We start from the raw sequence: 11,826 nt of genomic DNA, 5'->3' as shown, positions 1-11,826 counted from the left end.
ACGCAAACATATCACCAATCCACGATAGGCTCCTAGACTACTCGTTCATATATTTGACAAAAATTTATATCATTTTGATTTACTAACCTCCATAGTTTATACGTGATGATGATACCGCTAAATATATTTCTCTCCACTTAGTACGTACCATAAGAAAAAGGCCTCCTACTCTAGACCAAAAAATATCACTTAGTATCCAGCTGTATTTAAAAGGGTATTTATGCCAAATACATGTCTGATAACGCAATCTAGTGAAAAGTGACGATTTGCCAACTGAACTGTTTGTGAAGTGTAGAACTATTACATAATCAAATTAAAAGATGAGGGAAGAAAGCACTAAATGCTATAAGTTTTACATTCATGGACATGGCCCTGAAGAGGGAAGTAGGATCAATCAGTGTAATTACCTGCAAAGTGTTTGAATTTGAGCCCTGGTCTCGTGATGTATTTGTCTAGCGTTTAACTAAATAAATAAACAACAGTCAAGCAGGAAGGAATATTCTGATCCGGTAGTGATGGAGGAAGAAGTCGAAGGTGTACCTCCCAGGTCCAACAAAATCGAAACTAAAAATCCGATCCAGCGGATGATTGTCGGTGGTGATAGATTTTCTGTCTCAAAAGGTTTGTTTTTTAGTTTGAGCTTATTTGGACAAGTTATCAACTGTTTTGCTGTGGAAGTGTCAATTACTTATTACCATTTTATTTCTTGTAGATATTTTGAAATAGATTAATAACTATTATAATTACTATAAAAGTATAGTATATTACGTATTATTAGCTTCTTTGGGATATATTATTATTAAGACTACTATTACTAATACAATACATTAGTCATTATTGCCTTTTGTCTGTTGAGTAGCAAGCTCACTTCTGGTTGGATCCAGCTTTGTCTCATTGATTGGTCATTTTAGTTTTGCTTGTATATTCTGCTTCTGTTTTTTCTTGAACTTTGAAGAACTAAAATTTTATATTGTCAGGTTTTGGTTAAGGAGTGAAACTTGTGTATTATATTATACGCACACAAAGTTGGATATTTTTATATCATGTAATTATAATTATATTGTTTATTTAATGAGACATCTCTTAAAAGTTTTGGGTAAAGACCTGCAAATTTGATAAAGTTATTAATAGCTGAAGTGCATCACTAATCCCTTTCATTCTGTCTGTCATCAAAGTTTATGAAATAATTTGGTTTACATATAATTATAGTTTGAAAATTTGGTGCTATTGTATTTTTTGGTTTGATATGTCTGACTTAAAAGTTATTTATCTCTTTTGGTAGAAGTGTGGACAGAAGTTTTATCATCCCTTTCAAACATTATATATCTGACAACAAATTTTGAACAAAATAATGGGAAGTGTGTGCTCTGCAAGGAAGCAAAGGCCTGTGTCATCAATGGAACTGACTGAAAGGTATGACTTATTTTTGAAGATGTGTAACAATTTCTTTAAATAATATAGACTATGTTAGGTGATTTTGGAGACTCATCACCTTATTACAGTCCATGTTACCACATGGTTTTGTTGTGTTTGATAACTGCATTTTGACAATAGCTCAGCAGCATAGTTTCCATTGTAAAATGCTTTGTTATAAGACTAATTTTCCAAGCACACCACTTCTCCTTGCAAACTTTCCAAAATTCATCAAGTGTACAAGGAAAATGGCTTCCCAGAACCTTTTTCAACTGTCTGATTTCATATGTATATAGTTGCAGCATCTGGCAACTTCACTAGTATGTCTTCTTATGGAATAATATGAATACCTGTTTCATTCGCCAGCTATATAGGGTATGTGGATGTTAAACAGATATTTGGTGGAAGCAACTTGTGTACACATGACTTATATTGGTTTTTCAAAAGGAGATCCCTTCTTGATTATGTTGTATATTGTTGCACTTTGCATACCATAACTGTGGTATAACTTGTTTCAGGTTTCTTTCCATGGTGCCTCAGGTTGCTCCATGTTCCTTTGTTATGCCATTAAGTAAAAGGATATCCACATCTTTGAAATTCTAAATTCCCAATGTGAAAACATCTTTATGATTTGAGTGTATGAATGTTTTATTTCAGAAATGGCTGTTACATACCCTTCCCAAATGAGATCAATTTTGATGATATCACACTACTTACGAAAAGCCAAACAATGTCAAAATGCAACTCTGATATGCGCATTCCACTGTGACTTATTGGCTGTGGTTGTGTAGAATTTGTTAGATCTTCTATTACTTTTAATATATTATTGTATTTTGATATTATTTCTTTAAAAAAATTCATTTATAATAATGTATTAACCTAATTTATGATTTATTTTACATATTTTTTAAGTACATATTTGTTTGTTTTATTCTGTTTGGAACCTACTCAGTCTTATACACTATACAATTTCATTAGATTTTGAACTTGCATTTAAAATTAAACCTGATACTAGAATTTAAAGAAAACAAATTTATTTGGGAAATTAAAAAAATTTTTTGTTATTTGAGAAGCTACATTCAAAAAGTACATGCCTGTAACCAATGTGTAGTATTTTAATACTCTCAAAATGTGTTAACAAGAGGAATTATATGAGTTATTAAATTTCTAGTATTGTATGATTTTATTCATTATCTTTGAAAGTTTGTTTAATTGTAATTTTTGGTTTTCATAAAACTAAATATATTTATATTTTTCCTTTTGAATTTCTTTTTTTCACTGGACACTTATCTAGACAAATGTGTGATAATTTGTTAAATCTGAAACTGAAAGACTAAGAATTTTATTATGTCTAGTCATTTCACAAGCTTTTGATTGGTACTGAAAAAAATTATTTATGCTTTCAAGTTTTGCGATATAATATTGTGATTAAACTACATAACAGGAGTTTTACATATTACAGGTAACATAATAACTTGATTAACAAACTTAAATTAGAAATATAAGGTTATAACTTGTATATGTATTAATATTCTTTACATGAAGTATTATGTACAAATAAAGGTATTTAAAAAATTTGTACACAAAAATATTAATGAAATTTTATGAATTTTAAAAATATAAAATCCATTATTTAGCAGTATAAGGGTTTGGGTTAAACATTCATACATATAAACAATTATCAGTATATATATAAATGATTAAGGCCAAAATATTGAAATTCACAATGCTGCATAAGAAAAACAAAGAGATCCTGCTGTTACAAGAAAGTAGTTTGGATTGTTATTTGTTTATTTAGAAAATGTTAACATGAAATATTTTTTAGAACTGCAACCAGTGAACTCACATAACATTTATATTCTGTGGAAATAAACAAAACTTATAATGTTAGCATAGTTTTTATTACAGATTTGTTTGGGAATTTTTACAGTGGAAGTCAGTATATCGAAATCAATTCAGCTGAGGACATTACATGTAGTCAACACACCTGTGAAAATATTGAAAGTTCCAGTTGTGATCATTGGGCATGCCCAACATTTGTGTCGCATGTGGAAAGTGTCCATTTTTCAAATACTAGTATGAAAACAAAACCGTTTAGAGTTTTAAATGTGGAAAGTGAAACCGAACTGGTGTCTTCAGTTTCATCTTTAAATGATCCAGGAGTACATGTAAGTTTTATATATGATTCCTTTTTATGAACAACTTATTATTATAATAAAAAACAAACTATGTACACTATATATATTTGTTTAGTATTCTTTTATTTAAGGAAATAACTGCTTTGATTTTTACTGACAAACTATACACTATATAATTTTTTTATTAAGTGAATATTGAACATTGTGACACTTTCCAGGCTTCTGAAGAAGGGCAGCAACTGTTTGGACATAGAAGTTTTAAGGGTGTTCCTAGCATACAGGATCTGCCTACCAGCATCAGTTGCTTGCTGACTGGCCAAGTGTTTGAAGAGTTTTCCCCACAGCCACTGAAACTGATTAATATCTATATATGTGCAGAATTTTATGGTATGATGTAATTTAAATTTTTGCTAACTAAAATATTTAGTAATAAGTATGCTTTCTCTTTTGGTATTGTTAGTAAAGATATGCCCCCTTTCTGTTACATTTGGCTGTTGGAAATTCTAAATTGTAGCTTCACTTTGGTGTAGCATGAATAGCTCAGGACCGATACTTTCAGTTACGATAAAAGAAATTATACTCCTGTACTCAGTATTATCTCAGGGAAAATTGCCAAAAAATTAGCTTCCTTGGGTTACTACCCTGGCAGACACATGGCTTGGACAGGATTACACTGTACTTCTTTGATTTACCATGCTATAAAGGGAATGCTTTTAAATGGTAGCAAAGAGTTACATGTAACCAGTGGTAAAATTTTCTTGACCTCACAGTGTGTGGAGTATCACATTTTCTGAAAGTTAACAGTACTGTTCATACACTCTCTAAATTGAACTATCATGAAATACAAAAAAAATAATATAATTTTAAATTGGGTTCCAAAAAAAAAGGCACTACTCCACTTGGATTTCCAAGAAAATAATTGATATTTGATCTTTTAGTTTTTTTTACATCAGTGTGTAGTAAGTAAATACACCTGAGTTTCAATCAATATGTAGAATATTTGCTTCAATTGGTAGCCTTATTTTCTGCATAAATCCTTAAATTACCTGCTTCCTTTTCACAGATGTTTTGATAACATTTTTATTTTTCAGTTTTTCACAGTTATTGTCTTAAAAATCTGTAACTGAATGCATAAGTGGTACCATATTCATTCTTTACAGTGTTATTTGTAAGTCAAAACTTAATGTGTATTGAAAACAATGTCATGTCTTCAAATTAAATGAATAAACATATTACCATGTTAAATTAAGTATTAAGTTGCATTAGAATGAATCCTTATCCAACTCATCTTCCTCATGTGTATGGCAACATTTCCTGTTAGTGATTTTTTAATGTTTTCTTTTGTACCACTGTAAGTAACAAAATATTTGCTAATTATGAACTAGAATTATTGTATATGTTATGTACAATTTCAGTCCTTAATAAACTTACCTACCTAACCATGTATTTGAAATCTAACATATTGCAATCTTATTTCTGTGGATGCTATAAAATGTAAATACTATACATCTCACTTTCCCGTTGTTTATGTCTCATGCCTATAAATGTTTAATTTTCTTTTTAACTGTAATCCAGAGCATCCTAAATCTGATCAAGGTCATGTTCTAAATTCAGCCTGAGGCACTACTTTCTATAGCAGAGTCTGATCACAGAAGCTAGCAATGTTTTCATGGAATAATTGTGTTGTATCCTACTTTACCTTGTATGGAGTACTGCATCATCACTGTCACCATGTCACATAGAGTAAAGATAATTCCATATTCTTGTTTTATGATTTGTTAGTTAGAAAGAGAGAAAATGTGACACTTGAATGCAGTTTTTGGAAAGATTCTTTTCTGTTTGCAGGGAACACAGATTCAGCCCTGACTTGAAAAAATTAAAACTTGTTATTAGAATATCATTTTTGTTTGCTATATTATTAAGTCTTCTGAGTATCTGTTGTTTTCTTTTTATTCTCCATTTTTAATTAGATAGTCTTTCTTAATTATTCGTTTATTTTACTTAATTTCACTTTATGAAGCAATAGTTTTACTACTTGATGACTTATAATTCTTCTTCACTTCTTCCTCAGTAAATAGTATTTTATTTTGTTTCATCTTCAACAACTTATCTTGTTTCTTTTGTTCCAACATTACAAACCATTAAACTTGACCTTCTTTGTACTAGATACACAAATCTATGTGGTGTTGTGGAAATTGGGTAAGTGTATACTTGATTTATCCTTAAATTACCACAGTGCCATGCTATTCCTTTGTATATTTTGTTCAGTGGTTGACAAATATCCCTAACATTTAGGAGCAAACAATAAATCCCAGGATTCAGAATAATAACTTATCTCAGTGAGGAGCATGGGGGACCATTCCTACATTGACTTAAGAAAGGTTTTGATACAGTTTTCAATTTTATGAAAGTTGTGCATTTTAGACATACACATGATATGCATACTGCTTTTTTTTATGCAACTTAATGTTTACAATGCTTTTTCTATGTGATGTAAAATTATATAAAGCCCATGTTTCACAACATCCGAATGACAACCACTGCCTGCCAGAACTCTACTACCCAACCTATCACATTAGACCAAGTAACTCAAACTTCGCCCACATCTGAGACAGAAACACAAGACAAGACAACCAAAACTACCATTACAAGAAGGAAAAAGGTAACCAGACCCAGCCACTAGTCCTACCAGTAACCAACGATGCATATCAACAAACCCTTGATTATTAATTATTTCTTCTGAAATAATTAAGTTCAAATCAAAATAACTACCAAAAACAGGAACACACTGACTTGAAGACGAAAGGTGGAAGACTTTTGAAACGTCATCCTCTAAACTCGTGTCTCTACAACAGGCAGTTGCTGTCCATTCTACAAAGTTTCGTCATGAATACTCTGCCTAAACAATCTATCAAAGAATATATTTAACCTGTTTCAAAATATGTATTTTTTAAACTGAGGTTGAATTTTATAGATTATTTTTAGTTTTTCTTAAATATTATCATAACTTTCACTTAAGCTTTATTGAAAATTGTTGTAAGTAATTACTAGATGTTTGTAATTGGATTCATCATCTATAAAATCTGTTAATTATTCATTTTGGGGCAAAATAGGATAGAATTTATGGGAAAGTAGCAGATTTGGTGATTATTAAAAAAATAGTGCCAGTATCACAAAGTCAGGTATGTTAATTGGAACTGACAGTTGACTATAGTAACATATACAATGTTCTCTCAATCCCTGTGACAATGGTCCACATGCTTACTCTTTGATTGTGGTCTATTCCTACCATTGCTGTCTGGTTGTTAAATAAACAGCACTGATGAGATGGTGGCTCTTCATTTACCTCATGTTTTCTTTACACTGGTTTCATTGGTGCCAGAGATGGTGATGGCTTATATATCATTGATTTTACATGGGTGTCTACTCAACAAGTGGTGATGGTGGTCACAATTAAGGTCTGCATTGTTGCAGCTCAGCTCTTCTCTTTTAGCTCTAAAACGTTTTCCTAGGGCCCAGCCAACTCTTGGGTTGACTTAAGTTCCAGAAATGTCTTTCTCAGCTTTGAGATTTAGTGGTTGTGCTGGAAGTGAGCTCACATGTGATGCATTTTTTTATGTGGTTTTGCACCTGATAAGTAGACACTGGATCAGTGGGCTTGTTTTTCTCAATGATCTTCTGGATTTCTCCTTCACAGGGGTTGAGGAAGATGTTAGGGTTGTCCTTGTTTGTCACTGTGCCACCAGTAAAGTTTGTTTCACAGAGAGGAGTTGAGTCTGCTGGCCTTTCTATCATCTTAGAAACCTGTGCATTGAAAGTATGTCCATCTCCTGGACTCTTGTTGTTAATCTAGAACATTAGTTCTTTATTGAAGAGAAAGTCCTGGGCAGATTTTCACTTTAGAAAAAAAAAAAAAAGCAGGGCTTCATCACACAATGATTAAGAAAATGTCACTGGCTATTTGAAGACAAGATGGTGAGCTTGGTTCAGAACATAATCTTGAATAGCAAAAGTTTGAATTGAAAATGCAAGGTAAATGAATTTCAGTTGGTCAACTAGGTGTGTAGGTTGCGAGGTGGTCATAACCACTTGGTTAAAACCAATACCACCCTTTAAAAATTACTTTTAGAGGCTGGATAATTAATGGGTTCATATGTGCTCATTCTCAAATAGCATGAAGAATATATCCTGGCATGCATGACCTGTTTGGTTCACATACTTCACTGTGTCTTCACTTGACCAATCCATTTTTAGCTATGTGGCCTTCTGTTACCATCCCTGTGACAATGGTCTACATTCTTATCATTTGACCTAGGTCAATTTCTTCCACCACTGTCCATTTATTACATAAACAGCACCTGGTTCCATTAGGAAAGGACACTTTTTTCTTTTTTTTTGCCTAGACTGCAAAACTGTATCCTCTACACATAAGCTAACTCAGATTAGATGATACTAACCTTTGATTTTGATCTTTAAGATCTGCTAACACTTTCATTGTATTTTAAAGTTTAGTACTAGAGCTATGGTGCAATTTTCAAAGTTTCACCACTTGGGTGTTACTTTCTGCCTCACCCTATTACACTTACAGCCTGCAATTTTATGTATATTACACACTGTATCCTGTACTGAAATACAGTTGAGAAAATATTTAGAAAACTGTCCCTAAATATTTCAGTCTGTATGATTGAATATATACTATCACAACCAGATAAAGCACTGGGTAAACCAAATTTATATTTGTTATGATACTTAAGCTGCTGTTTCTGAATTTCGTATACTACTGATAATTTCACCTACCCAACCTTTTCAATTCATAACAAGTAAAATATCTTGCATTACTCTTGTTAAAAAACAAGAGGTAAAACTATGTTTTCTATAACACATAGTGTAAGTATCTCCACTACTCTTATCCTTCCATGAAAGTTTTCTACCTGCCAACTGTCAAAATTGAAACCTTCTTTTACTAATATTGATGAAAATAAAAGGTACACTGTATTTTCAAACAATACCTTACAGGTTGGTAATCACATTTAAATTCATATCACAATATTTTATCATCCATATCAAATTCTCGATTTATACCTATTGCCTCCAGTTTCCACACTTAATTACTTCATAACTATCTCTTGTTACTTTCCAAAACTACCATCAGTAGTTATCTCAATAAAGTGCTACCACTTGTGAGCTATCAGACTTGTGCACTTTTCTTTTCAGGCAACACAAAATAACAAATCTGACCAAATTCATCAGAACTAAGTTTTTTTGTAAAAACTACCATAATTCATAAAACATAATTAATTATTTGTGCTGTTACTATAGTACATATCAATATACACTTAAACCACAACCCTCACACTGCATGCATGGAGGATTGGAATTTTGCATGACCCCCATTCATATACGTTGTGTATCCATTTACCCATTTTCATTTGCAACTTTTTACTTGACTGGAGTTTCCAGGTCCATGTGAGTTTGACCCTGTCCCGATCCTTCACACAAGAACTTGGAGTCCCTCAGAACTGTATCTTGGGTATCACACTTTTTAGTATTAAGATCAATGCTATCACTGAACAACTTCCTCCTACTGTTACAAACAGTGTCGAAGATTTCCACATTTCTTATCAGTCGTCAAACATGAAGTTTATTGAGAGGCAGCTTCAGACTGCTCTCAGTTGCTTGTTGGGGTGGGCCAGGGCAAACGGTTTCACCTTCCCTTCGTCTAAGACTGTTTGCATCCATTTTTGCCACCATTGGGGTTTGGATTCTGATACAGAGCCTCATCTCGGTGGTGATGTTCTTTCTGTGGTGGTTGAGACTAAGTTCTTGGGACTTATCTTTGACTGTAAGCTTACTTTCATTCCTCACATTAAACAGCTTTGTGTCAAGTGTACAAGGTCACTGAATATCCTCTGCCTGGTATAACTTTTACTAAATAAGAAGTAACAAATAGGCGAAGGATTGACTCTTTTATAACTGTTACTGGTGTGTGAAATAAAACTGTTAACTGACAACTTCCAAAGACTGTATTTAAACACATTTTACATTTGACTTGGTTTGTTACACCAATCCACTAAATTAAGTTATAACTCTTCTCTGAAATTCAGCAAGGCGAGGTGGTTGTATAATTAAATATGCTATTTATATATAAGCAGTGTTATTTTTGTATACCATCTGAATGTTTGATGTTATTCCTAGGAAAAATTAATAAATCAAAGAAAAATATGTTTATGAATATTTTCTAAGAATTTCTTATCAGTGCACATCCACAGAGGAAGTTTTATGGAGAATTAGAGCCCCCAAACCCCCAGCCTGATTTTCCTAAGATTTGCCTCTAGCCCACTCACTTCCTGCTAGTTGTCTTCTTTTCAGTCTGTCAGTTGAAAATTAGGGACAGCAAGCACAGATAGCCTTTACTGAATTCCACATGTGAACTGTAACATGTTTTTAAACCACATGCATATGTAATTATTATAATTTTTCTCAGCATTTTATGCAGAATATTTAATTTTTTATTCAAATTTCATGTTATATTCTGTTTGGTTTTTTAGTACAGAATGGCTAAAATAAATGTACTGTATTTTCATAGACAGTCAAGTGGAGAGGTTAGCATTGATGGAGAGAGTCTTTCCAGATCTAAGGTTGTTCTGTGCCAGGAATGATTATGAGCTAAATGTTGTGGATTTACATTGGGGAGTGCCAGGGGATTGTCTAGATGATCACAGCTTCAGAGATGTTTGCCTGGACACTTTGAGAGAGCTTAAAAAAAGAGGAAAACTCATAGTTTTGGTAAGTTCTGTTATATCTAATCATTTATTAATTCAAGTTTTAGGCAGTTTAGTCTGTAAAGTTCTCAAAACATAATCTTTAATTTTTAGTCAGTGCATTATCATATAATCTTAATTCATTTTTAGGCTGATTTTTTAAAGATAAAACTCATCAGCCAGTAAAATTTCACTTTCTTTCTTCATTTTTTCCATTAATAGAAAAATTAGTGTATTTTTATAGTGCAAGTTTTTTAAACATTCACTTAGAATTTTTAATTATATAAGGTTATTCAAGGTTTTATATAACACCAGCATCATTTTACTTTCTCATTGAAACAGAACAGTGAATTGATATATGAAAAGCACTATATCAATTCTGATGTGTTTGTTTATTTTAGATATTAATGTATTTTTCTGATAATATATTTTGTTGAATAAAAATCAGTAAAACTTAGATGTTGATATTTGTTACAGATTTTCTTGAATGAACAACTAGAGTGCTCAAATTTGCCTAGAAATATTGTCAGTTCAGATTTTGAGTTCATCAGCAAAAATGTCCAATCTTCTGAGGACAAAGAGTTATTATATAAGTGGTATCTCATCAATGAGAATATAGTACCACCCTGTTATTTACTGCAGCCAATCAGTGACTATCTTCCAGGAATAATTAGCGACTGTCACAACAAACGGCAAGAAGCTATAGACCAATGGAGAAAAGAATCCAAAGAAATGATAGAAGTACTAAAGTCTGTGATGACTGATGAACAGAAGATTAAGTATATGCAGTCAGGTTGTATGTTATTCAAGTGCACTGATATCTTACAGGTAGTTATAAGTATTTTCAAAAATGTAGGTTCAGGGAATGTTAAGTAGAGAATAAATTGAACTTGAACAGTAAAGAAAAACAAGTGAACAATTAAAACTAATCTTTATTCACAATGACACTTATAAGTGTGTTTGTAAACTAAAGCGCACTCAGCAGAATCTCTGAAAAACGTTGATAAAGTAGGCATGCTGAAAGCAGAGATGAAGCAGTACTTTTCATAAAGTAAAGCTGCTTACAAGTGAGATCAGCAAGCTAAAACCTCACTAGCCATTATTACTTTAGGTACCAATTCTAACTTTTTCGTGTTCAAATATCTTAATCGTCTAAGTCTATTTTTTAATAAAACAAATGCTTGTTCAATCACAATTCGCATGGAACTGACCTGCAAATTAAATTGCTTTTGCTGCATTGTCATATTTCCATTATCTTTGTATGGCACCATTAGAAAGGAATGTAATGCGTAGCCACTGTCTCCAAATAAATGAACATTTATAGCTGATGATGAGACAAGCTGTGTAAATACTGAGCTATTTTTTCACACCTGTGCATCACTGGATGATCCTGGCCAGCCTGCAAACACATTCAGAAACTTAAATTTGAAGTCATAAACTGATATAAAATCACAGAGTAAAACCCCTTCCTGTTAAAATAACTGATTGGATCTCTTCTTACTTTGCTGATTTGG

At 32.2% G+C, this 11,826-nt stretch overlaps 1 protein-coding gene across 1 annotated transcript; it reads left to right on the top strand.

Annotated features, from left to right (window-relative positions):
- Window positions 1-337: 337 nt before the first annotated feature.
- On the top strand, window positions 338-11,188 carry LOC111086686 (NACHT and WD repeat domain-containing protein 2-like). The gene is made up of 6 exons (XM_022390511.1): window positions 338-621; window positions 1,283-1,413; window positions 3,344-3,581; window positions 3,770-3,938; window positions 10,138-10,337; window positions 10,790-11,188. The coding sequence occupies exons 2-6, from the start codon at window positions 1,352-1,354 to the stop codon at window positions 11,186-11,188; spliced, it is 1,068 nt and encodes a 355-aa protein (XP_022246219.1). The 5' UTR covers window positions 338-621; window positions 1,283-1,351.
- Window positions 11,189-11,826: the final 638 nt, after the last annotated feature.

This window comes from Limulus polyphemus, unplaced genomic scaffold, assembly GCF_000517525.1.
Source record: "Limulus polyphemus unplaced genomic scaffold, Limulus_polyphemus-2.1.2 Scaffold1324, whole genome shotgun sequence".
Lineage (NCBI taxonomy): Eukaryota > Metazoa > Arthropoda > Merostomata > Xiphosura > Limulidae > Limulus > Limulus polyphemus.
The sequence above is the reverse complement of the archived record's forward strand: the minus strand, read 5'-3'. Positions and strand labels throughout refer to the sequence as shown.